General features: G+C 45.1%; 1 protein-coding gene and 1 pseudogene across 3 annotated transcripts; one reads left to right on the top strand and one right to left on the bottom strand.

The window, feature by feature from the left end:
- On the top strand, positions 1–27,399 carry wipi1 (WD repeat domain, phosphoinositide interacting 1). Of its 3 annotated transcripts, none has more exons than XM_070546971.1 (13): positions 1–349; positions 1,836–1,918; positions 2,289–2,455; positions 5,081–5,177; positions 5,445–5,542; positions 6,236–6,328; positions 9,285–9,355; positions 9,478–9,585; positions 10,004–10,168; positions 13,327–13,434; positions 13,504–13,625; positions 19,581–19,681; positions 23,333–27,399. In XM_070546971.1, exons 1-13 carry the CDS (start codon positions 279–281, stop codon positions 23,372–23,374), a joined length of 1,326 nt encoding a protein of 441 aa, XP_070403072.1. In that variant the 5' UTR covers positions 1–278; the 3' UTR covers positions 23,375–27,399. The 3 variants fall into 3 exon arrangements, with proteins under 3 accessions (XP_070403072.1, XP_015824391.3, XP_070403073.1); XM_015968905.3 differs by having other exon boundaries at positions 2,286–2,455; XM_070546972.1 differs by lacking the exon at positions 1,836–1,918 and having other exon boundaries at positions 2,286–2,455.
- On the bottom strand, positions 24,265–26,294 carry LOC129163615 (uncharacterized; annotated as a pseudogene).
- Positions 27,400–27,544: the final 145 nt, after the last annotated feature.

The following is a 27,544-nucleotide window of genomic DNA, read 5'->3' as shown; positions in this document are numbered from 1 at the left end:
TAGACGCTCTGCAAACATGCGTGACGTATTTCCGCCAGCTGTTCTTGTTTCGCTCTATTCTCCTATTTTTTTTCTCGGGGTTCTGTAGAATAGATACCCACAGGACCAACCCGGAACCGAACTGAAACACCCGCGAGACCCGCTACCGGTCCGGGCCGACCCACGTTCCTGCCTGTTGGACTTGACCACTGCCGACATCGAGCATCTAGGTTGTGCCGGTCCCGGTCCCAGGCGCCCTGTTCGGTTAGAGAGAGGGAAAGGGGTCGGTGGGAGTCCGGATGGAAAGCGCAGATGGAGCGAACGAACCGGGACTCCGGCTCGGCTGCGTCGCCTTCAACCAAGACTCCACGTAAGCGCAGCTGGACCGGATCGGTTAGTCGAGAGGGCCGATCCGGTTCAAACCTCAAACACGGACCGGTACCATTCTGGAGCCTAAATCCAAACTAACACACCCATTTGGCTGATCCGGTTCGGTTCGTATTTCAGTCAAGTCTGGAAAAAAATAGACACGTTACGTCATTAAGTGCTCTTGATGGGATTTCAGTGGTTCTGGTGGGTTTAGTGGACCCGGCACCAGAACCTTATCAGGTTCTGGTATGTTCTACAGGACCAAGGTCCAGACCAGAACACAAGAAGTCACTTTTAAAATGACTTCAGGAGGCACAGAGAGAGAGAGAGAGAGAGTTAAAGTCCCATTAGTTGTCACACACACACACTGATGTGTGTGCGAAATTTGTTCTCCGCATTTGACCCATCCCCTGGGGGAGCGGTGAGCTGCAGACACAGCCGCGCTCGGGAACCATTTGGTGGTTTAACCCCTCAATCCAACCCCTTAATGCTGAGTGTCAAGCAGGGAGGCATTGGGTCTCATTTTTTCAAAGTCTTTGGTATGACCCGACCAGGAATCGAACCCTGATCTCCCAGTCTCAAGGCAGACACTCTACCACTAGGCCACTAGAGAGAGAGAGAGAGAGAGAGAGAGAGAACTTGTGCTGGATGTCTGATCAGGTTCAGCCCATTGATGTCACATCACTAGTTCCCTCACTCATTCATTCACTCTGCTAGCATCATAGCCACAGCTGCAGTCTGACAGGTGAGGCTGCTATTTTAGACCAACACAGGTGAGTGATTCAGGTGAATCGTCTTGCTCAAAGGCACATCAGCAGCATTCCCAGGAAGGAGCAGTGGTCAAACCTCCTCTATCTCCTGAGCTATTGCTGCCCCAGAAGGACAGGACCAGTCATGGACCCCTCTGCATGACTAGATGGACCTTGGTTACCAGACACGTACAGTTATAGCTATGTCATTACGGAGGCAGCATGACTAGATGTTCACCCTCGAGTTATTTTACAGGTTTATGTTTCAGGATGTCTGCTCTTTAATTAAAGGAATGGACGCAAACATGGAATGTTTGTCTTTAAAAACCTTCAACAGCTGAGAGATAGTCAGGTTTTACTGCCTGTCCAACTGGGAAGGATTCCAGACCAGTTAGCAGGTTAAAAGGTCACAACAGGTTGGTAAAGTTTTCACTGAACCAGCCACGTTCTTCTGGGTCAATAGGAGCAAAACCAACACATTTACCCATAATGCACAGCAGCTCTAACAGCTGATTCCAGCTGTCAGAGCAGTGGTGGAGCTGAGGGTTTGGGCTGGTTCTGCAACAGGAACTCCTCTGGATACCAGAGTGTTCCCGAGTCCATCTGACCGAACTGGGTCATGAAACAGAACCACCATCCCAATATCAGAGCTACAACAGAACCAAGGCATCGCAGCCCGGACCACAACCCAACAGGTGTGCGTGTGTGTGTGTGTGTGTGTGTGTGTGTGTGACGCAGGTCTTTGGCCTTGGGGACGAGGGCTGGGTACCAGCTGTTCTCTCTTACTCTGGTGGAGGAGCTGGACTGCGTTCACAAGAGTGGTCAGTAATCTGCTGACTCAGCACTTTTAAACCTACCTTAAGTCTATCAGGTTCGGTCGGGAGGTCCAATCAGGATTCTCAGAGCCTTTCATGTTTGTTATGTGATGAAATATTGTCAAAGTTCTCTTGATTGTGTAATCCATCTAATCCGTTAGTGACTGATCTACCACTCTGATGGCTAACTTCACTCCTCGTTCTGTTCATACAAACCTCAGTTTAGCTCCCTAAGCTAACAAGATCTTCTCACCATAGGTCCTAGATATTCTAAAGCCATCAAAATATTCCGGAAAGTTCAGAGCGGAAGTTTAACGTTTTCAGAAGTCAGCCTGGCGGGTTAATAAAGTTTGTCTACTGCGTTCCTTTTCAGCAGACACACCAGGCATCTACATCGCGGAGCGCCTGTTCTCCAGCTCTCTGGTGGTAGTGGTGAGCTCCAACGAGCCACAGCGCATGCACATCTATCACTTCAGGAAAGGGACGGAGATTTGTAGCTACAGCTACCCACACCGCATCCTCTCCATCAAGCTGAACAGACAGGTACACGTACACACACACACACACACGTAAAACAATCAAACTACACCATCAGTAGGGAGTTACAATAAGCTTAACAGGCTGTGTAATGACAGATGAACAAGTGTGGCTGGAGAACAATGACGTAAGTGTTTACCACGGTTGTGTTTAATGGTCATCAACACTCATCTTCCTGTTTCTTCTTCTTGTGTTTATTGGAAAACAAACTGAGCTTCTTCACGGTCTTCTTGGACATTTAGTTTGGCTACAGTCAAGTTTATTGAATTCAACCCTCCCACTGTCTTTATGGGTGACCCGCGAGGAAAGTTGACCATTGAGCAGAACTGATGGTTTGTCCCTTGAGGTCACTCCTCACACCTGCCACGTGGACCCATGGGATAAACCATCAACCCTGCTCAATGGCCAACTTTCCTCGCGGGGTCACACCCATTAGGACAGTGGGAGGGTTAAAAGAAAAAGGAAAGTGATGCCAGGGTGCACTCGGTGTGTTAGCCGTTCTCAGCAGAGATCTTTGAAAAGACAAAAAGAAAGAAAACGATCTTTTCTATAGCGCCTCTCCAGATAAAAATCACGAGGCACTTCATAAAGTATACAAAATATTTTTAAATGATTAAAAATATGTTTAAAATGAGAGGAAAATACATATAAATTGTGATTAAAAAATATCATGTAAAGAACGGGAGAGAGAAAAATAACAGGAAAGAGGGAAATCAGTGGATCGTGGGAAAGGCGGAATCAGTAGAAGAGCAGAACAAGGAGAGGGTGATGAAGGTCCCACCAAAGCCTGAACAGGTGAGTCTTCAGCTGCTTCTTAAAGGAGACCACTGAGTCCACTGATCTCAGGCTCAGGGGGAGAGAGTTCCAGAGTTTGGGGGCCACAGCAGCAGATGATCTGTCACCTTTGACCTTTAGCCTGATGCTGCACAACCAGTAGGCTTTGGTCACTGGACCTCAGGGACCTGCTGGGGGTGTAGGGACTGTGGTTTCAAGTCTGACGAACAAATCAGTAATGTGTTTTTCCATCTAAGGCTCCTGATATATCTAGATTTGATTATTACATCTGTCTTTACAGCCCCTCCTATATATTAAATTTGAAGAGTCACTCAGTATGCAAGAATGACATCCTGTGGTCAAATGTGGTTACTGCAGTCTGTTTTTCTAAGCAAAAATATTACTTTCTCACCTCCATTTTGTGAGTTTCTGGCTGTAGCCGGTTCTGGAACAGCACCAGAAGATTCTAGATGACAAGCAAAGATGAGCCATAGACAGTAAGTTAAGTAGATGAATACATCATCATGGTGTTGGCATCTTGGGTGTTTTACAGTTTTTTACACCTATTACGGTAGTTTGTCTTCGGCATTAGAGGAAGTGTTGTTGTTAGCTTGTTGTTATAGTTCTGAACGACTCACCAAAGGAAGTAAAACACCATGACTGACCCATTTTTCACTTCACACACACACATTTCACTGGTAGTAACTGAAAAAGTAGATTTAGGTATTTTAGAGCCGACTGTGCTTCACCGTTAGCATTGTTAGCTCAGTGTTAGCTCAGTGTTAGCTCAATGTTCAAAGATACTTTATTAATCCCAGAGGGAAATTAGAGACAATGTTAGCTCAATGTTAGCCACTAGCCTGCTTCACCTGATATTAGAATAAAACAAAAAAATGCAGTGGCTTCTTAGGGCAGGGATATACGTGCTGTTTAACCTCGTCTTTGCTTTACTTGCTGCTGCATTGCATGCAGTACTGGTGGATTTTGTTAGGGGGCGCACTAGAGAACTCAGACCAGAGAGAGCTGGGTTCGTGGGTACAACTAAAACAAACATGGTATCAACAGAAGAGATCAGTAACTGGTTCGTTTTAAGATTATGGGAAAAAAACAATACGGGTATTGTAGATAGTATGAAGGACCTTTAAACCAGAGATGGAGTGGTCGTGGTGAGAGTGTTTCGTTCGTTTTGTCAACTCCACCAGGGAACTCAGATTTCAGCGTGCAAATGTGTCACGTTAATTTTGGGAGGCACGCACAAATGACACTTCAAATCAACGCGAGTTATGCGCGGCAGCCATTTTAAACATGAGTACACGTCGACAAACACCAAGTTTCTTTCCAGCCTTCTGGAGACAACTTCTGGGTCGCTCCGGTTTATTGGCTTTGGTTCTACATACAGCAAAACTCTGGAGCTTGCCTGCTGGTGTCAAACTACAAATGACCTTTGACCCAGTAGAAAGTGGTTTTCTTTTCTTAGCATGATCATGGTTTTGACTTGGAGGCTTTGAGACAAAACATCTGTCATCCAACAGGAAGTGAAGACTGTGTTTATGTTTAAGAGCTGAAACAGTAGCAGAACACATGTATGTCAGTATCACATCTGTGCCGATGGGACAACCTCTGTCAGGGTGAGGTCATAACTCCTGTCTCTCAGAGATCTAACTGGATTTTCATCCACCTTAAAAAAGGTCTTCAGGTCCGATTGACGTTTTCTCTCTTTTGAGCATCAGTGGGTTTTTTCTGTGGGAACAGGAGGGCTGTGCTACTCCGGGGTCACCAGCAGGTGAGCTCCCGGATGCCCTCTGTCCTCTGGGAGCTGGTTTTCCTGCTTTTCACTGGCATTCCTCTGTCTTCCAGAGGCTGGTGGTTTGCCTCCAGGAATCCATTTATATCCACAACATCAAGGACATGAAGCTGCTCCAGACTCTGTTCAACACTCCATCCAACCCCTCAGGTACCACAGAACCACAGGAAGGGGTTCTGGACCTCTGCATGCTTCCAGACCAGAGAATTCAAGTCTGTTTATTTTATCACAAGGTTAGAAAGGTTGCAGCAAGTTTCAAACTAATCTAGAGCGTATGATTTAATCCCAACCCCACCTACAGAAACTTCTCTAATTGATCTTCTGATATAAAAACAAACACGGGAATCTCCTATTTATTTCAAATGACAGAATTTCTGTCAGATTAAAGTTCTGTAGTAATGAATGATTTCTCTGCAGGTCTCTGTGCTCTGTCTGTTTCTCAGTCCAGCTCCTACTTAGCGTACCCCGGCAGCGCCACGGACGGGGAGGTCATCGTGTACGATACCAATAGTATGGTGAGAAACTGCTTCTGGTCATCACAGTGTCAAAAGTACCCCAGGTTGTTACCACAAACAAAACCTTTTAGCTTCAGATGATGTTTTAGAACCCCCCAAAGCACTTTAGTCGTTCACCCGGGTACAAACACATTCACACACTGGTGGTGATGAGCTATAACGTAGCCACAGCTGCCCTGTGTGTTTGTATGTCAGTGCACGCACACACACACACACACACACACACACGCGCGCGCGTGTATACAGTACAGGTCAAAAGTTTGGACGTGAACTTCATCTCTTAATCATTTAACGTGTTGTCTTTATTTTCGTGAACATTTACGTTGGGAGATTCTCGCTGAAGGCATCAAGACTCTGAATGAACACATGAGGAGTTATGTACTTCAAGGTGAAATAACTGAAAACATGTTTTATATTCTGTTTTCTTCTAAAAAGCCTCCCTTTGCTCTGATTACTGCTTTACACACTCTTGGTGTTCTCCTGATGAGCTTCCAGAGGTAGTCACCTGAAATGGTTTTCCAAGGAGTTCCCAGAGGTGTTTGGCACTTGTTGGCCTCTCTGTAAATGGTCATGGTCTTGGAAATAAAGAAAACACTGAATGAGAAGGTGTGTCCAAACTTCTCGCCTGTACTGTATGTCTGTCTTAATCTGTCAGGTCAGAAATGAAGAGTTTTGGCTCTCCTGTGGTTTCAGAGCTCCTTGACAAAGATCCCGGCCCATGATAGTCCTCTGGCAGCTCTAGCCTTCAGCGCCTCTGCCACCAACCTCGCCAGCGCCTCAGAAAGGGTGAGAGACGCCACCTCCCTCATCATGCCTCTGACACTCCTGTGTACGGAGACCTGTGCTGTTTTCCACCTGTAACCTCGCTGTCAGGAGGAATTCTGCTGGAACTAATATTCCTATTTTTATGTGTGGCTTTAATTATTAAAGAGCAAGTCACCCCCTACCAGAGTCTAACTCCACTCCCACTTCATGTTTGAAAAATGCAACAAATGCCGTTGCCTAGCAGACCGAGAGGGCGGAGCCGCTAACAAATACACACACACAGGTTCACCACAGCATTATGACATCATAATGTACCAGTTTACATCATAGCATACCTCTTAGCCAATAGCGGTGGCAGATTTAAATTCAAATCAGTGCAGAGTTTTTACCTGACAACGGCACAACACTGCCAGTTTTAGGCAGAATATTTCAGTTTTAACTAAGATGCACTGAAGTGCCAAATTATTGACGACACGTGTCTGCAGCATGATTAGACACTCGTTTATTTAGTTTATCAGCCAAAAAAAAGTTGATTTGGGGGTGACTTGCTCTTTAAGGGTCCTATGCAAAGTCCACTTTTTGGAGCTTGCGACCATGTCATATTGTTATTTAGTCATTGTTACAGGGACAGCAGCAGCTCAGGAGGTAGAGCAGGTGGTCCAGTAATCATAAGGTTGCAGGTTTGATCCCGGCTCCCACCAGAGAATGCTGCTGTTGTGTCCTTGGGCAAAACCCTTGACCCAGCTTGCCTGCTGGTGGTGGTGGGAGGGACCGGTGGTGCCTGTGCATGACAGGCCTCGTCTCTGTAAGTAAGAAAAGACAAGACTTTATTTATCCCACAGTGAGGAGATGTGTGTGTTAGCACAACTCAGACAGCAAGGGAGAACAAAAGTGACCAAGAACACGAAAGACAAGACAGTGGATACACAACAGTAGTTCCTATGTAGACACTTACACGGTAAGCAGTATGGATAGGGGGTTGTGAAACATTGTGGAAGTAATAATACTTATAAATATCAGCTGTTCTACTACAACTATGTTTCACTGTCCAAGTGATAGAAATCTTTAAATACAGGCATGAATATGTAAGCGCACACGTACAAATGTACGTATATCAGGTGTATTATGGATGGAGTACTGACCGCTGGGTGACTCATGACATCATAATGTCATGAATCTTAACTGCTGACTGAATGATCTATGGAAGCGCCCCTTCCTGCAGCAGGGGCGTAGCAGTCTCTGACTGGAGGAGCTGCTCAGCGCACCCACCGACTCGTGTAGAGGGTGGTGTGTGTTGTTCATGATGGACGTCAGCTCAGCGAATATCCTCCTCTCGCCCACCACCACCACAGAATCCAGAGGGCATCCCAGTACGGAGCTAGACCTCTGCAAACGTTTGTCAATCCTGCTCTTGTTCCTGTCTGTACGCCCGCTCCCCAACAGGCCACTGCTTAGAAAAGGGCCGATGCTTCCACCGAATCATAAAAAGTCCTTAACAGAGTCCTGCATATTCCGCAGGACCTCTGTCTCCTCAGCAGGTAGAGTCAGCTCTGGCCCTTCTTATATGAGGCATCTGTATTCGTAGACCAGTCCAGTTTATTGTTGAGGTGAACACCCAGGTACTTGATCAGGGGTCGGCAACCTTTTCCCATCAAAGAGCCATTATTACCCGATTCCCACAGTAAAAACATGTCTAACCAGTTCAGAATACAAATCCAGGCTCTGTCTCGCTGGATTGTTGTAATTAAACTTTGTACTGGACGAAACTTTACATTAAACTATGTTGGAAAGGTAAGAAAGGATCAGATCTATTAGTTTTTCCCTCATTTCCAGCGATGGTTGGGGTTAGATAACGGCGCGTGGCTCTGGTGTAAATCAGGTTCATGTTTCGGTTAAATGGCAGGGGTTGCAATCGTTTGCTTGTTTACGTGTTTCACCGTTTATGTTGGCGGAGAAACCTCAAGGCTGCAGATGCGCTGACATTTTAATAGTTACACATCGCAGAGGTCGCTGAATGAGTCCAGAAAAGATTCCCGTCTGGCCATTATACCGGACACTGAGCTCAGCGCAGCTCGCTGTCGGCGCGCACCTGAGGTGGTCAGCGAGCTGAAGATGTGGAGAGGGGCTTGGAGCGCGTCAGTCCCAGGCAGCAGCAGAACCAGAGCCACGCGGGATGTTCCTCTCACTGAAGCGAGTGCTTTCCAAACCCGGTCTCTCAGAGAGACGAGTCACTTAGAAAATGTTCCTGATGATGAAACTTGTTCCTGTCTCCAATGTGGCGACGCATCCATGAGCCTGTCTGAGGAAAAAGTCCAGAATCTCATGTCCTCTTCAGCTCAGAAAGCTCCTATAGAGACGTCTGATTACGCACAAACAGGTGACCTGCCACTTCAGGTCTTTATCATTTTTCTTTAGATTTTAAAAGATGACAATCTTTACATTTAAAATCGACATATAGATAAAAACTGATGCAGTAAAATAAAATTAATTTTACTTAAATATTCATTCATTATTTTACAAACACAGAGAGCCGCATCAGATGGATGGAAGAGCCGCATGCTGCCCCGGAGCCGCGGGTTGCCGACCCCTGCTCTAGATGTTCACCGTTGCTGTAGGGTGTGACTTCCTCCTGAAGTCTATGACCATCTCCTTCATCTTGCTGGCATTGATCTGAAGAGCATTGGTCTTACACCATCCGACGAGGTCACTGATGACCCCTCCCCCAGTATTCCTGATCGTTCCCATCCGTTACACATCCGATGATGGCCGTGTCTGAGAGCCTTTGTAGGGGGCACTGGTCTGAGTTATAACGGAAGTTGGAGGTGTACAGGCTGAACAGGAAGGGTGAGAGAACTGTAGAAGTGGACTGCAATCACAATGGTACACTTTTATTGTGCCCAGTCTCTCCGTGTAGTTGGCGGGAGTTTATTATAGTTGTGAATAAGTGATTTTTTTCTTACCTAGTCTGTCTCCACAGGGAACCGTCATCCGGGTCTTCTCGGTTCCTGAGGGTCAGCGTCTCTTCGAGTTTCGCAGAGGCATGAAGAGGTCAGAGTTCTGGAGCGTGGCTCATGAAGAGGTGCTGGAGCTCAGCTTCAACAAATTCTTTATTTAATGTGTGTGTGTGTGTGTGCGTGTGCGCGTGTGTGTGTGTGTGTGTGTTTCTACAGGTATGTCAGTATAAACTGTCTATGCTTCAGCCCTGACGGACACTTTCTCTGCGCTTCCAGCAACACAGAAACTGTTCATGTCTTTAAACTGGACCCCCTGGGACCAAGGTACCCCCCCCCCCCCCCCCAGTTCACTCTTACTGTAAACATAAACTATTTTACTGCTGACCTGTATGGATCCATAGAAGAAACCATAAATCTGTGTGTAAGACTTGGTCCACCTGCTGAACTTTGACCTGAAGCTCCTCCTCATCAGAACAGCTGATCAGTGTTTCTGATGGGGATTATGTTTTTTCACACGTGTATTTAGTACTTTGGTTCATTTCTTAATAACCAAATAAAAGCCGGGAAATCTCAGGAATTCATGTGTGGCTGGACTGACCTGGTTTGACGACCAGCTGTTTGTTTTCACTGTGGTTGTATTAAAACTGAATTAAACAAGATTCAACTTTAGCCGTTCTACATCCGTCTGGCTGGTAGCTCACCAGTCAGACCTGCTCTAACTGAAGCTCCTGATTCTGTGTAGTGGAGGGGATGGTGCAGCCACCTGGACAGCTTATGTGGGGAAGATGTTCTCCGCAGCCAGCAGCTACCTCCCTGCTCAAGTGTCTGGTGTGATGAGCCAGGACCGGGCTTTCGCCACTGCTCACCTGCTGTCGACCGGCCAGAGGAACGTTTGCACCTTGGTCCCGTGAGCTTTTTTTTTTCCTTGTTTAGAACCGCAGCTTCAGCAGCCATGGTCAAACGTTTGGAGGACAACTGTTGGTTTTCACAAAGTTTTCTGCTTCAGGGTTTCTAGACCTTTCTGTAGGGAGTTTCTATGGTTACGGAAGTAGAATCACACAATTTCAGAAGGTCCAAACTAGAAATGCTTGAAGAGCAAGTCACCCCCAAATCAACTTTTTTTTCCTGATAAACTACATAAATGCGTGTCTAATCGTGCCAAGTGGTGCTCGCTGCAGAACCACAAAGGCGGAGCTGCACCAGAAGGTGGAGCTGCACCAGAGTCAGCCCCGCCCATTCCAGAATCAGCCCCGCCCATCCTATCGGAGTCAGTCCAATTCCTTCCAGTTGTCAGACTTGATAGCATTCTGGAAACAAAGAGGGTGTTATAGCTAAAAAATGCAAGATTGAGGAGGGAGTTGAGAAGTTAATTGAACAGTTTTTGTAAAGGTTCCATATAATTAAAAATCTAACTTTTGGAACTTTTAATCATGTTATATTGTCATTTCCTCATAAGAAACACGCCAAAGCCATTTTTGGCCTCATTCATGCATTTTCTTCCCATCTCAGCTTCAATTTGGTCTCCTCCCCCAAAGTGGGTCTGGTCTTGGTTCTCAAATCTGGATATTCTGTGAATTTTCTGACAATTTATTTCTGAAATGACTTCTACTGAGACACCGCCAGAAAAATCATACATCCCATCTACAAAGACACACCAAATAACATAATAAAATGTAACGCCACCTGATTTTTATCAGATGTGGTGGTGTAGTGGTAATGGTGTCAGGTTGACATGCAGTTTTGCGCAGGTTCGCCTCCCAGCAGTGGAAATATTCTATAATCTCTTTTCCTCATTTCTAGCTACACTTGCCAGTACTATGTTTACAACAATTTATTGGTATGCCGTTTAACATATAATGACTAATGTGTTTTTTTTATTTATTCATTCGTTTATTTAGCCAGTGTGAGTCCATCTGTGAGCAGAGTTTCAACTAAAATGCTGTTTAGGAACGACCAAATTCAAAGAACTTGTAGAGACATAAATATTTTGCTATAAATGAACATTACAACTAAAATATGAACAAATTAAATGTTTCAGCTGGCTGAATAGATTGTTGCCGACCCCACCGAGAATCGAACCAGCATCAGCTGAGGGGAAAGCAAAACGTTAGTCAGACGATCTTGCCACTGGACTACCAGAACCCACAGGAAGGGTACATGCTGTTGTACAGGACTTTTGTTAGAGCGGCTGTGGGCAGATATTCGCTACGAGAAACCTTTTTATTTCGGGATATATTCAGACTTTGTCATGTAGCAAGTTATATTTATCTTGTTTAATTGGAGCACAGAACATAGCATTAACGACTGTAAACTAGTAACAGCCGTAATTCATGTGGGTCAGGTCAGTTTGCGATAAAGTTGAAAACAAAAACGGAAGTCAGTGGGCTAGGCTGAGTTTGCGTGAATGGGCGGGGTTGACTCTGGTGCAGCTCCACCTTATGGTGCAGCTCCGCCTTTGTAGTTCTGCAGCGAGCACCCTCTCAATCGTGCTGCAGACACGTGCACTCAATAGTTTTGCACTTTAGTGCATTTTAGTTAAAATGTTAATTTTCTGCCTAAAACTGTCAGTGTTGTGCCGTTGTCAGGTAAAAACTCTGCACTGTATTTGAATTTAAATCTGCCATCGCTATTGGCTAAGAGGTACCCTAGAACGTTAGCTGGTACCATATGATGTCATAATGTCGCTGTGAGCCTGTGTGTGTGTGTGTGTGTGTGTGTGTGTGTATTTGTTAGCAGCTCCGTGCTCTCGGTCTGCTAGGCAACAGCATTTGTTGCATTTTTCAAACAGGAAGTGGGAGCGGAGTAATACTATGGTAGGGGGTGACTTGCTCTTTAATATTGGCTTTTTTTTTAAACCAAGATCTGATATACCAATTTAGTCGACTCAATCTCCAATACCTATGTATGCTGTGTCCCTGTATGTTGAATTAAAAACTAATACATCTGAGGTTGCTAACATCACATATCTTCTATCACGCTTACGTTTTAAACATTTTCTATGATTTCCGTCCAAGTCAGTAACAGGAACAGTACCATGTTTATTTAGCCTCCAACAGCAGCTGACTCTCATTCTCCCAAAGCGTGGAGCTAAGATGTGAGTATTAGTTAGTCATTTATTTGTTCTTTTCTGTATTTTGCAGTTATGATGATAAAACATTTATTAAGATCTTCAGGTAAGAAAAACAAGCCTTAGGTAAAGATTCTTGTTCTGGTTTTAGTCGTTTTTTAACTGCTAGCTACACATAGCTTCGTGTCGTGAGGACAGCGTACGTTCACTACACAGGGCTAATTTCTGCTTCACAAGTTGTGCCAAATAAACTAAAATGTCTCAGACTTTTCCTCAGATCTGGTGTATTTTTACTTTTTGAGAGAAAAGGGTCATAGCTGAAGAGTTTGATGTGTAACGTGTGTGTGGTATCTAAAGGTTGTGTCATTTTAATGCCAATATCGGCCGACATTAATGGTAGACTGATCATTTAGAAAAGTTCAAACACTTATTTTTGACAGTTACTGATTCAAAGAGTCCACATCTCCAGTGGTCCTCTGTAGTTCACTCTGACCTGGTGTCAGTCAGAGCAGTAGCTCACCAGGTGGTTCCTGGGCCCAGACCCAACATGCGGATGTTTTGTTCCTGATCCATTAGTTCTGACTCTACGAGTGAAGTGGCTTCTGTGCTGTGCTTCTCCATATCAGCTGGGCATCCTCCTTGAGCAGCACTGGTGGCCCCAATGCCAGAGCTGGATCAGCTTTAGGAGGTGGTCCTGGACCTTCTTACTGACCTGAAACCTTTTTCAGGAACACAGTAAAAATGGGTTTTATGGGGTTACATATCTGATCTCTTATCTGAGCTTTCTGGAGTTCCTGAAAGCATCATCAAACCTGAGGCAGTGAACTTTGTGATACTTGTGTCATTGGTGCTCTACATTTCTGGCCTTGGCTGTTTCAGTGGTTTTTGACCTCATGAGAAGCTTTAAACTGTGAAATAAGCAGAAACCCACTGATCTGGTCCTTTTACATAAGCAGTGATGAGATTGTTAAAAACTAAACCTGGCTCTGATGTTTCAGGATCCAGAAGCTTCTTCGGCTGCTGGTGGCCACTGCTGATGGCCAGCTGTTCATCTATGACGTAGATCCTCAAGATGGAGGCGAGTGCAGGTTGGCTCACAGCCACAGGTGAGGCTCTGTAAAAAGCTACAGATCGGCACTTTCACTACATATCCTCACTTCCTTCTCTCTCTTCAGGCTTACTGGGGTCGATGACCTAATGGACTTAGAGGGGTCAAAGGTCTCAGCTCAGGTTTCTCCATCTTATGCTGAAACTGCTGCCCTACCAGCCTCTAGTGTCGTTGCTGCAACTCTCACTGGTTCGTACTCTCAGACTGTTTGTATCAACGCTAAACCATGTCTGAATGCTTATTTAAATGGTTTCAATGGTTGGTTTAATGGGTAAAGATCTGTTTGAGGATTGGACAAAACCATTGACATATTTACTGGATAAATATTGTCCATAGAATCAAATTATAAGTTTTTGTTTCCAAATGGGAGGATCCCACCACCGCCATTTTGACTGTGCCATACATCTTGTCACGTCCAGACAATCCAAAAATGGGAAAAGAGGTGGAGCTGAGGGTGGAGCTGTTAATGGTTGGAACTAATGAACCAGTGTAGCTACTAGCTAACTTAGCTAACCCAAGAAGCTAATAGGGGGCTCCGTGGCCCAGGGTATCCCACCCACACGACCAGCTCATTTCCGTGCGAGGCTGTGGTCATGCTGGTTGCCTGTGGAGATCTGATGTGGACCAGGACTGTTAAATTACAAGCAGAGCCTCAGACCGCTGCGATCGTAGCCGGGCGCCGTGGCCTTTTACATCACCTCATGTTCCATGGCCGGAGATCAGTGGGACATTAGCTACATGCTAACCCAAAGCTAACAGAGTTTGTCCAGGTGTTTTTAGTAAGAAAAACAGAAAAGGAATGAGAAGAAATCCTTAAGTCTTTAGAGGCATCCCCAGAAGAAGGAATACAGAGCTAAATATGTAAAGCTAAACTAGAACTTAATGGAATTATTTACAATAAAACACTATTTTTAGCACAGATTATGAATAGAAAACTTTGAATATGGTAACAAATAAAGCAAATTCTTAGCTAACCAGTTAAAAATAAATAAAGAAAAAACTACCATAGCTACTATTAAAGACTAAACCAGGAATATAGTGTATGATCCTGAAAGAAGAAACAACACTTTCAGAGACTTTTATAAAAATTTGTACTCACCACAGATAAACCCAACAGATATGAGGGCAATCAGTTTCTTGACAAAATAATACTTCCTAAATTATCAGTCCTGGACTCACCACTAACATCAGCTGACTCCAAGAAGCCCTTAAAACCATGCCCATTAGGAAGGCTCCAGGTCCAGATGGGTTTCCAGCAGAGTTTTTCAAAGAATTCTGGATCATTCTGGCTCCAACATTCTTCAGAATGGTGAGAGAAATTGAAAATGGCAGATTACAGCCAAACATGAATTCAGCCAACATTAGTCTCTACCCTGTAGTTCTCATGGCTGTCGCCCCATATCCCTTATTAATGTTGATCTCAAAATAATTTGTAAAGCCCTGGCAAAAAGACTAGAGAAGGTAACCCCTTTCATAATACACCCTGACCAAAGTGGTTTCATTACGGGGAGGCATTCGTCCACAAATTTACATAGATTACTTAATTTGATATACTTTTCTTATTGTAGAAACATAGAAACTAGTATGTTATCTTTGGATGCAGAAAAGGCTTTTGGCAGAGTTAACTGGAAGCCCTTACTTGACGTTTTGCATAAATTTGGTTTTGAAAATCCCTTCACCAGCAGCCCTCCCCTCACTGTTTGCTATCTTCAATGAACCACTAGCAGCAGTCAGGCAAACTCCAGGTATTAAAAGCATAAAGAGTAAGAGCATAGAACATAAAATCAGTCTTTATGCAGATGATGTGTTACTTTTTCTCTAGAATTCTCAATCCTCTCTCTCCCAAGCAATTGAGATTAAAAGAATGAAGCTTAAAAACTCCCAGACCTCATTTCATGATTGCTAATCAGCTATGACTGATTTATTGTTTGGATCACAGTGAGTTACACTAATTCTAATATATTTTTATTTCTATTACACATACATACTTTTTAATTATTATTTTCACATGACTGTTATCAGGCTCTCTTGTTCTGGTTCTCATGATAATTCAGTTTCTTCTAGTAAGTTATCGTGCGCTGACTTCATCTGTATAATGTCTCTTTACTTTTGGTGAATTGTACAGAGTGCAGAATAAAGGCTACTTGGCTGTACAATATACAAACAAGTATTAAGTTTTAGAAATATATGAAATGTATTTAGCCTGCTAATTTATCTCAAATACTAATAACTAGCGTATTTTCCGGACTATAAGTCGCACTTTTTTTCATAGTCTGGCCGGTCCTGCGACTTATACTCCGAAGCGACTTACATACCAAATTATGTAGGCTATACCGCGTTGCTGCTGCGGGCTGGCTCTGGACCAGGAATGAGCTCCCCTGCCCCGCTGGGAATAAAAACCACTCAGCCATCACCTACTGGAGCCTGTGGCACACTGGATCCGGCCCAGGTTTCAGCCCCTCACCCCGCCATCACCTGCTGCAACCTGTGGCGCGCTGCTGCGGGCCGATCCAACCCAGGAATGAGCTCCCCTGTCCCGCTGGGAGGGTTTCAAACACTGCCATCCTCTGTTGGAGAACGTGGCGCACTGCTGCGTCCACATTGTTTATTCTGTTATTGATACTGGTACTTGTCTTGCAATGTGAAAGGCTTGGTCTCAGATTTTGTAAGAAAAATAATAAAATTTCCCTCCAAAATGCGACTTATAGTCCAGTGCGACTTATATATGTTTTTTCTTCTTCATTATACATTTTATGGCTGGTGCGACTTATACTCTGGAGCGACTTATCCTCTGGAAAATATGGTACATTAAAAATATTGAAAACTTGCTCAAAGCAAAATATATTTTCATTAAGGAAATAACTTATAAACTTACCGATTTAATACTTTTTTATTCACAGAAAGATAGTTTTCATGAAAAAGCGCCGCAAACCTCCACACAAACTCCGTGTGAGCTTCAGGTCGCTGGTGTTCCAGTTAACTCCACAACCGGAGTTAGCTCCGGTTGTAGCTAGGTTGCTACCTCCATTAGCTTAGCTCCCACCTCTGCGTTAGCTTTGGGTTAGCTTCAGGTTAGCTTTTAGCTAGTTCGACCGGGTGTCGTCAGTTGATCCCAGCCTCACAGCCCCACCCTCAGCTCCACCTCTCTTCCCTTTTGTGGAATTGTCTGGGCTTGACGGAACCTGTGACACGGTCAAAATGGTGGTGGTGGCCACCTTCCATTTTAACTCAAAAACGTATTATTGGAGTCTAAGGAAACCCATTGTCCATATACATATGTATGTTGATGGCTACAACAGCAGAAGACCCCACCGGGTACCACTCATCTCCATTACAAATAGGAAAAAGAGGCTACAATTTGCACCAGCTCACCAAAATTGGACAGTTGAAGACTGGAAAATGTTGCCTGGTCTGATGAGTCTGGATTTCTGTTGAGACATTCAGATGGTAGAGTCAGAATTTGGCGTAAACAGAATGAGAACATGGATCCATCATGTCTTGATACCACTGTGCAGGCTGGTGGTGGTGGTGTAATGGTGTGGGGGATGTTTTCTTGGCACACTTTAGGCCCCTTAGTGCCAGTTGGGCATGTTTTAAATGCCACGGGCTACCTGAGCATTGTTTCTGACCATGTCCATCCCATCATGACCACCATGATGGCTACTTCCAGCAGGATAATGCACCATGTCATAAAGCTCCAATCATTTCATATTGGTTTCTTGAACATGAAGATGAGTTCACTGTACTACAACGGCCCCCACAGTCACCAGATCTCTACCCGATGGAGCATCTTTGGGATGTGGTGGAACGGGAGCTTCGTGCCCTGGATGTGCATCCCACACATCTCCATCAACTGCAACATGCTATCCTGTCAATATGGACCAACACTTCTAAAGAATGCTTTCAGAACCTTGTTGAATCAACGCCACGTAGAATTAAGGCAGTTCTGCGGGTGAAAGGTGGTCAAATTCTGAATTAGTGTGGTGTTCCTAATAATCCTTTAGGTGAGTGTCTATATTGACCTATCACTGATTTATTAGATTTCCAAAATGTGTTCCCCCCGCCCAATAATAAACTCATTCCTACGCCCTTGGTTCCATCACATAGCGATGATGGAGGGTCATTGATATTGTTCTTCAGGATGCTGTGGTTGATGTGGTGGAGGGTCCAAATTTGGAGTATTCGGAGGTTCCCTGGGGGTGGGTTCACTGGGGGGTCTGGGGCTAGGGTGTTGCTGCCCCACTCTGGTGGCGCTTGGTTGGGTGGCCTCGGTGGGTGGATTTATGGCGGCCACGTGTGGGGCCTTGGGAGGTCTTAATGGGGGGCCACAGGTCGCTGCCTGATGGCTGTATCATCCCTGGGTGGGTCAGGGTGAGGGCATAGTGGCTAGGGGTATGGGGGTGGTCGTCCCCAGATGGGGATCTGAGCTGGGCCTGGGGGATTGGGTCCTGGCTTGTATGCTGCCGGCAAGTGAGCGAGAGCAAGCGGCTGTGCCTGGCCCTGGCCCGAGGGCCTCGGGTGGACATTGATTCCTCCTGCAAGAACGCCTCTGCTCCATCACGGAGGAGGGGGGTATCCTGGAGGGGGAGGCCCCAACTTTATCTGGGTGTCTATGTCTTACATAGTGTGGAAGTTGATCAAATGCGGGGATGGCAGTTGATACTCTGCTGGGGTCCGCCGTTGTCAACAGTCTTGTCTCTGAGAGCGTCAACTCGGCTCCTGGTTGCGTGTCACATCTTTGACAGCTTCATAAACCGAAGGGCATCTTTAATCCAGTGGGAGTGTGTAGGTGGATGAGAGTCCTTCCAGCACATTAAGATAACTCTGCTAGCTAAAAGCGTAAGGAGTGATACAAAGTCAGCAGAGTGTGATGGCAAGGAATCACATCCATTACAAAAATGGCATTTTTAACATGGGAGTCAATGAGGATTTGCTCACTTCTGCTGCCAGCCCCTAGTGGATGAGGGTGGAACTGTAATTTTAGCCACTTTCCTGTTGGCTTCATGTTCATCCCAGGATTGTGGGGGCCTGCATGTAAAACTGTAACCACAGTGGGTTTCCCTCTCTTCACACAGACATGCTGGACCTAACATCTCGCCCAGTCTGTTGGTGAAATCTGTCTTGAGATGATTCTCAGCTTTGTCTCAAATGTCATGAACCTGTTCAACACAAGAACGAGGCAGCGACGTGCAGTCAGAGAAGGCAGGGGAGGGGAGGGGGGGAGGTGCTGCCTCCTCGTTATCGTGACAAGCACTAATACTGAAATAAAATCTGTGTGTCCACTGACTGGTCTATACATTAATTTCCTGTATGACCGCATGGTCAAAATCTCTAAATTTACACATTTCAAGATCAAACACATCGCAGAAGTGCAAAGGGACACAGACGAGCTCTGCTGTGCCACACACACTGATGCAGGCAGAGCGCATGCACCAATTCTCTGTATCAAGTGTGTTCCATGAGAGGTTAATACATTTTTAGTCAAATTTGCCTTGATACGTAAAATTATTTTGGTTTTCTTGCTAGTGTTTTGTTGAATAGTTTGAAATTGATTAAATCATAACTAAGACGCTTTAAAATGGCAAAATACTTCATTCAAGGTCAAAAATCAAAAAGAAGCTTCTATTTCGAGATCATATATTTGCATGACTCCAGAGCAGTCAGTGCCTTCCCAGTCATGAACACCACCACACATCACTGGACAGAGCCATGAGACTGAGAAACCTCAAGGATGTTTAAAGACGGTTTAGAGCAGTGGTTTTCAATCCTGATCCTGGAGGGCCAGTATCCAGCACGTTTTAGTGGTTTCTCTTCTCCAACACACTATTTTCAGTGGTTGAATCACCTGTGCAGCAGCTCATCAGGCTCTTCAGAAGCCTGTTAATCAGCTGCTGATGGAAATCAGGTGTGTTGAAGCAGGGTTAAAACTAAAACGTGCTGGATACCGGAGGTCCAGGATTGTGAACCACTGGTTTAGAATGAATGTGGTTCACATTGTGAGGAACCGGGTCTAACAGGACCGTGTCTGACTCTTTCAGACACTGACAAACATGACAGGATTCCTGCTCCTGCATGCAGACAGATGGTTTAATGTATCGTTAGCTATGAACTAATGGCCTCTGTTGTGGGATTGTTCCTCTCCAGGCTACTCTGAAGATGGTGGGGCCAAAAAGGGAGAGGTCATTCCAGAGCACGAGTTTGCCACTGGACCTGTACGTCTAGACGATGAGAACGAGTTTCCCCCTGTGAGTATCCAGAAGGGCCAAACACCTGGGGCCTCATTCATCTAACGTTCATAGAAATGTTCCTAAATTCCTTCCTATGAACAGAATTTAGAATGTTCGAACGAACGATCACGATCCTGATTTACGAAACACGCGGTGGCCTCTCGTACGCACGTTCCTCCACACTCGTCTGATGATGGATCCCACCTGTGTGTACCCAGGAGCTCGTGTCCGTTCTCATTTCCATACAGGAACGCCCTCAGTTAACCATATTTGGTCACGCTGCGTCCTCAGCTCGTGAGGGGATTCCCTGCTTTCTACCCGGAAAAAGAAAACGTGTGAGATAGAGACATTCTGCCGAAGTGCAAAAGAACCAAACAAGCAGCAGAGGTTATAAACGCGGTGGAGACAGAGCAGAGGTTCCTGTCAGGAATAAAAACTTTAATGATGAACCGAAGAGTAACGGGTTGTCATTTACATTTTACATTTAAGGAGTCCTTCTGCATGGAGTTTGCTTTATTTGAAAAAGTCCGAGTGCAGCCTCCTAGCTGTCATTCATTGTGGTTACCATGACAATGTGTGTATGATGGGGAGCAGAGGAGGGTGTAAAATGGAGCATGGACTGGAGTCGTATTTGTACGGTTTATCTGTCGCTCCACAAAGGATCCGAATCCCAGCAGAGCGCCAGGCGGATCTCCTGTCAGCGAGCTCACGGAGACACGTTTCCTCCAGAGAGGAGCTCTGACTAACCGAAACGATAATATAGAAACGTTCTTTTATCTAACGCATCTCGGGCAGAATCACGGGATACTTCACAAGGACACAAATATAACATCATTAAATTACATGAAAAATGATATGAATGAATTAAAGTGATTAAAAACAAAGTAAAAATAAGAAGATTAACTATTGCTCACAAAAACACAAACTCCATTCTACAATATCCGATTCCCGTCGGGTGTTTAAGCTCCAGTTATGTGACTCAGCTGCTTTTCCACCTGAATAATTATTTATCAGGTAAAATAATTAGTGGATGAGGAACATGTGTGGATGACTGAGACTTTCGCTGTTGCGGTTCCCCGTTCTACCACTAGCTGCTGTTCCCACATGGTCTGAAGTTTTCTTGTGTTTAGGAACTGACAAACACAAAAGACAAGACCGGGGCTTAAATACACAGAGAACAGTGATCAAGGAAACAGGGACCAGGTGTGTGGGGCGTGTGAGCTGATGCAAGGCAGGAGAGACTAATGAGCTAAGTGGAGAAGAAACACAATATAGTAAAGGGAGAAACTAACTAAAATAATACAAGCATACAGATGAGTAAACGAATAAACCTGAAACCAGAGACACAACAGGGCTAGGGAGAATAGCCTAAGCTTAAATAAAGGACCACTGAGACACACAAATAAGCAAAAAACACTAAATATTTAACTCAGGATACTAAAGAGACAAGAACCAAAGAGGGAATCTAATACTGGGAAGACTAACATGGGACCCACTAAATATGATGAGACTAGAGGGAACGTGGAGGGAAACCTGGAAGGGGCTGGGGACCACAGGACACAAAACATGACGGCATGTTTCAGGTCAGTCGTAGAGTCACGTTGCTGTTATCCAATTGGAAGCAAAATGTCAAAAAATAAGACTCCAAAACCTGCCGTTTGAAGCTCGGTTGTGATGCATCACCTGTTTGACCAACACATTATCCGTTGATTTGCTATTATTCGTTTGCAACTTGGTTGTACAGAGTATATACCAGCATCCTTCACACACCTGTGTACACATCTCTGTACACTTTTACTCTCACCTAAAGGATTATTAGGAACAGCTGTTCAACTTCTCCTTAATACAGTTATCTAATCAACCAATGACATGGCAGTTGCTTCAATGCATTTAGGGGTGTGGTCCTGGTCAAGACCATCTCCTGAACTCCAAACTGAAGGTCAGAATTGGAAAGAAAGGTGATTTTAGCTATTATGAGAGTGGCATGGTTGTTGGCGCCAGACGGGCCAGTCTGAGTATTTCACAATCTGCTCAGTTACTGGGATTTTCACCCACGACCATTTCTAGGGTTTATAAAGAATGGTGTGAAAAGAGAAAAACATCCAGTATGCGGCAGTCCTGTGGGCCAAAATGCCTTGTTGATGCTAGCAGTCAGAGGAGAATGGGCCGACTGATTCAAGCTGACAGAAGAGCCTAACCCTAAACCTCGTTATAACCGAGGAATGCAGCAAAGCATTTGTGAAGCCACAACACGCACAACCTTGAGGCGGATGGGTTAAACCACCAAATAGTTCCCGATCGCGGCTTGTCTGCAGCTCACCGCTCCCCTGGGGGATGGGTCAAATGCGGAGAATAAATTTCGCACACACACCTGTGTGTGTGACAACTAATGGGACTTTAACTTTAACTTTACAACAGCAGAAGACCCCACCGGGTACCACTCTTCTCCACTACAAATAGGAAAAAGTGGCTACAATTTGCACCAGCTCACCAACATTGGACAGTTGAAGACTGGAAAATGTAGTCTTGTCTGATGAGTCTGGATTTCTGTTGAGACATTCAGATGGTAGAGTCAGAATTTGGCGTAAACAGAATGAGAACATGGATCCATCATGCCTTGTTACCACTGTGCAGGCTGGTGGTGGTGGTGTAATGGTGTGGGTGATGTTTTCTTGGCACACTTTAGGCCCCTTAGTGCCAACTGGGCATGGTTTAAATGCCACGGGCTACCTGAGCATTGTTTCTGACCATGTCCATCCCTTCATGACCACCATGTACCCATCCTCTGATGGCTACTTCCAGCAGGATAATGCACCATGTCATAAAGCTCCAATCATTTCAAATTGGTTTCTTGAACATGAAGATGAGTTCACTGTACTACAACGGCCCCCACGGTCACCAGATCTCAACCCGATGGAGCATCTTTGGGATGTGGTGGAACGGGAGCTCCGTGCCCTGGATGTGCATCCCACACATCTCCATCAACTGCAACATGATATCCTGTCAATATGGACCAACACTTCTAAAGAAGGCTTTCAGCACCTTGTTGGATCAACGCCACGTAGAATTATGGCAGTTCTGAAGGCGAAAGGTGGTCAAACACCATATTAGTGAGGTGTTCCTAATATTCTTTAGGTGAGTGTATGTTTTTATGCATTTTTCTGTACATGGAGCTATGTTGTGTCTCCATCTATATTCCTTTTGCTATAAGAGTTGTGGAACAGCACTCTGACACAGTGTACTCTGTCTGAGTTGGGGGGGGGGGGTTCTAGGTTCAACTGGATGGGCAAGAGCAGGCTGCCATGATGCAATAATGCCCCATCCAGCCATTTGCACTAGCTTAGCTAAAGAGAAGCTGGAGCTGAGACAGCAAAAACCTTTTTTGGGGTGTTTCCTATAATAACAATAACATGGTAAAAGCTCCAAAAAGTGGATTCTCCATGATATAGAAAACTCCCAAAACAAGAAGAGGAGGGTCGAGCTGAGTTGAGTAGCGGTGAGAAACAAATACCTTGGAACAATAAGCAAACTTGTTCTGGTCATTCAGAAACCTCTTGGACTCATTTAGGGTAAGCTTAATGATCTCTGCCTGCTTTCATAACAACACATTCTGCACCAGGACCAAAGCCTCTGAGAAATCCTAACGTCTCTGTTGGTGTGTTTTATTAGATTGGTTCGTGCCACTGTGGGACCGGAAGTGGACAGAGGTGATGCTCCTGAGAGGTACAGATAAGCAGACAGAAGACAAGAAGAGCGAAAAAGAACTGTTCTAGGATTCCAACGGTTTCTTTGGTTTACAACTGAGCTCAACAGGAAGGTCTCCATAACGCCGAGGAAGTAAAAACCATCAAAGTAGATGTTACAGATGCAGCCTCTCGAATCTGGCCCCTCCTCACGATTGATTCAATCAATTGAATATTTTATCTGATCATACATGAAAGCAGACATGGGGAACCTCGGTGATCTCTGGACTTCACAATCAGATGTCTGTATCTACCAGCAGGTTGTTTGGTCCTGCTCAACTACTGTTTGGTTCTCAGATATTCTCAGGTGTTTTTAGCTGGACGTCTGGGTTCATTGTTCTGCTTGAGGACCCGTGGTCTGAGACTGAGACCAAACTTTTTTACTCTGTGTAGCACATTTGCTCCAGAAGGTCTTAGTCTTGAGATTTGATTGGACGCTGAACAGATTCCAGACTTCCTGGGTCAGATGCAACAAAGTAGGTCCAGAACAGAACCGGGTCTCCTCCAAGTCCCCCTGTAGGCCCAGTGTTCTTAAAGCTGATGTGATTCATTCAATTCAGTTTATTTATATAGGGAGCCTAAGTCTCCTCCCCTTCCGGTCGGCTCATGGGTCCCCGGAAGAACGGAAAAATGAAGTAAACGGGGCTAAAAACGCTATTTTCTAATCTGCTTTGCCTTACGTCCTGGATCGCACATATGCTGTACTGCAATTTAAATGAAAAGTAATGATGGGTGTTTCGACCACGCCAGTCACGTACTTTCAAGAGAAAGAGAGAATTTGAAGACACCTTCCAGTGCTACTTAGACACGTCATCAGTGAAGAACCCGGGGTCATGGGATGTTTCGGGTCTTTAATCTTCATTCACCCTCACCCGGGCAACCCAGTTGGGGGTGATCAGTCCCCAGCTTGTGTTCAAGTGGCCTATTGCTCCACGGATCCCCCCTGCGGATCCACAGCCACCGTGAGGCCCTCTCTGCGGCCTCGAGGATGGTTTTGGTGGCTTTCTTCAGTTACAGTCCTCTTACTCCAAGGAGTTTGAGTGTTTGCAGTAGTGAGTGGCCAGCAAAGCCTCTGCACCCAACCTCGACAGGCTCACAGCGAACTTTCCAGCCATTGTTCCGGCACTCCGAGCTCAGCTCTGCATACTTGGCCCTCTTTCGCTCATGGGTCTCTTCGATACGGTCTTCCCAAGAGACTGTCAGTTCTAGGATGACCACCTGCTTGGTAGACTCAGATGTTATCACCATATCTGGGTGGAGAGACATAGCTGTGATGTTTGCTGGGAACTTGAGCTGTCTACCTACATCAACTTGAAACTGCCAATTGCGAGCAGTAGAGAGAAGCCCCCCTTGGGAGCTGGGCCAGTGGTATTGTGCCTTCTGCCCTGCTTTAGGTGATAGCTTTTTGGGGAACTGCCTGGGTCTTGCTGTGCTGGATTACTGTGCAGATTGAATCCGCCAAAGCTTTAAGCACCTGGTCGTGGCGCCAGCTGTAATGTCCCTCCCCTAGCACGTTTGAGCAACTGCTTAAGATGTGCTCCAGGGTGCCTCTCTTCTGGCACAGCTTACACTCAGGAGTGTCTGCCAGTCCCCAGGTGTGTTGATTGGCTTGGCTTGGGAGGACGTCATAGACGGACTTGACAAGGAATTTGATCCGAACAGGCTCGGCTTTCCAAAGCTCTGTTCAGGAGATTCTGCGAGACTCGGCTTGTTCCCACCTGGTCCACGCTCCTTGTTTGGACATGCCGGGCATTTTGGCGCAGCGTTCTTCTTCCACCTCAGCTCAGATCTTATCCTGAATCAGTCTGCACCTCTCTTTTCCCAAGCCAGATTGTAGCATGGCATAGGAAAACAACCAAGACCTGCTTGTCCTGTTGAGTGAGTGAGAAGAGAGATACAGATATTATGCAGCCAGTGATTATCCCCTTTGCTAGTTGGTGCCAGGAGGATGTTACTTGCCCTGAAGAGACTTGTGCGCTGAAGTTATTGTAGTAGTCTATAATGAGATTGCGGACCTTGACACGAATATGATGTCTTACCAGTTTTAACCAGCTTGTGTGGAATAGATCCATAGACATTGGCCAGGTCCAGCCAGATAACTGCCAGATCTCCTTTGCCTTCCTTAGCCTCCCGGATCAGCTGTGTCACCACCCCTGTGTGGTCCAGACAACCAGGTACTCCTGGAACTCCTCCCTTTTGGACTGAGGTGTCAATGTAGTTGTTTTTCAGGAGGAAGTTTCAAACGCTGGGACACGATCTTGAAGAAGATCTTACTTTCAACACTGAGCAGCGAGATGATACAAAACTGTTCAATGTTACAAGACCCCTCTTTCTTCAGGATCCAAACTCCCTCAGCATACCTCCATTGTGCGGCAACTTTCCCTCTCCACCAGATCACCTTCATGAACTTCCAGAGTTGTCTCAGGAGCTTCAGACACTGCTTATAGACTTTGGAAGGGATCCCTCTGGGGCCAGGAGCAGAGCTAGATCTTGCTGCTCTAACAACTTCTTCCACCTCCTTCAGTGTTGGTTCTGCGCTGTTGAATTGTGTCTCTGGTTCGGGAGGTGCTACCAACTCCCTACAAGGTCCAAGGTTAAGGTCCCTCATGATGTCACAGAAAGTTGCGTGCAGATGGTTGTCAATTTCCTCTACCGGGCACACGAGGTGGCCACTTCGCTTCTGTCCCAGTAGTTTATTGGTGAAGCCGAAGGGATTGCAAATGAAGGCAGCTTGTAAAGTTCATAGTTAGCATGACTACAAACTACACATCAGCACGTCACCACAGAATCTCCTCTCCCCTAGCGTAGCTGCTACTTACCATATGGCCAGATTCATGGTGGTTCTTCCCCCCCGAAGGAAGGATTTTAAGTTTGCTAAACTTAGTCATCTTCCCTCTGTTTTTCTCCGTGTCTGGTTCAGTGACACGAATTTGTAGTCCTGGACTTATTTTCACACAAAACCTTAAATAAAGTTTCCACCTGTTAGAAAACAAAAGCGTTCTTGGTATCAAAATGCATCTGTAAAATTCACGGATATCATTTATGAAATCCATGGCACATAACAAGCGGAATTAGAAAATAGCGTTTTTAGCCCCGTTGCATTCATTTTTTTGTTCTTTCGAAGACCCATAGTCCTTAAGTAGATGGGCGTGACTTAGGCTCCTTATAGCGTCAAATCAGGACAAGAGTCATCTCAAGGCACTTCACAAAGTAAACATCCCAGTACAGGCCAGGTTACTAAGCCAATCAATTAAAAGTTTCCTATATAAGGAAACTAGCAGGTTGCATTGAGTCACTGACTAGTGTCAGAGTCTTTACAGCAATCTTCATATTAAGCAAGCATTTAGTGACGGTGGAGAGAAAAACTACCTTTTAACAGGAAGAAACCTCCAGAGGATCCTGGCTCAGTATAAGCAGCCATCCACCATGACTCACTGGGGATGGAGAAGACCGAGGTCCCAGAGGCTTTGGGACTGGTCAGCATGGACTCTGGTTGATGACCACCTCGTGTGGATGTGATGTAATAATGTGTGTGAGATAACGCTGCTCCTGAAGCTATTCTGCATCCACAAGTTTAGCTTTTAAACATTAACTGTGACCCGAGTGAGAAACTGGGGGAAATAGTTTGTCTAACAATCGTAGGTGCATGCTGCAGAGGTGGCATAACCATATAACATTTTTACTCAATAAATATCTTTCTATTCATTTGCATTATAGTAGCAGCAGCCTGGATTCCTATTAGATTACATATCATTTGTTTTGGGATGTGTAAGATTTGACTTGTATTCTGTGTTTGTGCGTGTGTCTGCTGGTGGAAAGGTGATTTTTTTTTGTGCCTGAAACCTTTAAAAGTTAAGCGTTTTACTGAATACCCAAAACAGGAAAAAAAAACTAACAGAAAGAACAAACTCAGAGTAAGACTGAACCTATGCAAAACTCTGTTGTGTTATTTTGTGCATCTGATGAATCAATAAACAGTTGTGCTGATGTTTATGATTTGAGTGTGTAACTCTTAGCAAACAGCTTTACAGAAATAATGTGATAACTTTATTTAACAATATAATTTTCACATTTTTACAGTACACACATGGATCATGTTAGTACAATATAATTATACAGCTCCTTCTCAAAAAATTAG

This window comes from Nothobranchius furzeri, chromosome 18 (genome assembly GCF_043380555.1).
Source record: "Nothobranchius furzeri strain GRZ-AD chromosome 18, NfurGRZ-RIMD1, whole genome shotgun sequence".
Classification (NCBI taxonomy): domain Eukaryota; kingdom Metazoa; phylum Chordata; class Actinopteri; order Cyprinodontiformes; family Nothobranchiidae; genus Nothobranchius; species Nothobranchius furzeri.
The sequence above is the reverse complement of the archived record's forward strand: the minus strand, read 5'-3'. Positions and strand labels throughout refer to the sequence as shown.

Excerpts from the sequence above, each read along its gene's own strand:
- wipi1 (XM_015968905.3), top strand. The coding sequence starts at position 279 with ATGGAAAGCGCAGATGGAGCGAACGAACCGGGACTCCGGCTCGGCTGC. Across the intron at positions 10,169-13,326 it reads AACGTTTGCACCTTGGTCCC|GATCCAGAAGCTTCTTCGGC; the intron begins GTGAGCTTTTTT and ends CTGATGTTTCAG. Across the intron at positions 13,435-13,503 it reads AGGTTGGCTCACAGCCACAG|GCTTACTGGGGTCGATGACC; the intron begins GTGAGGCTCTGT and ends CTCTCTCTTCAG.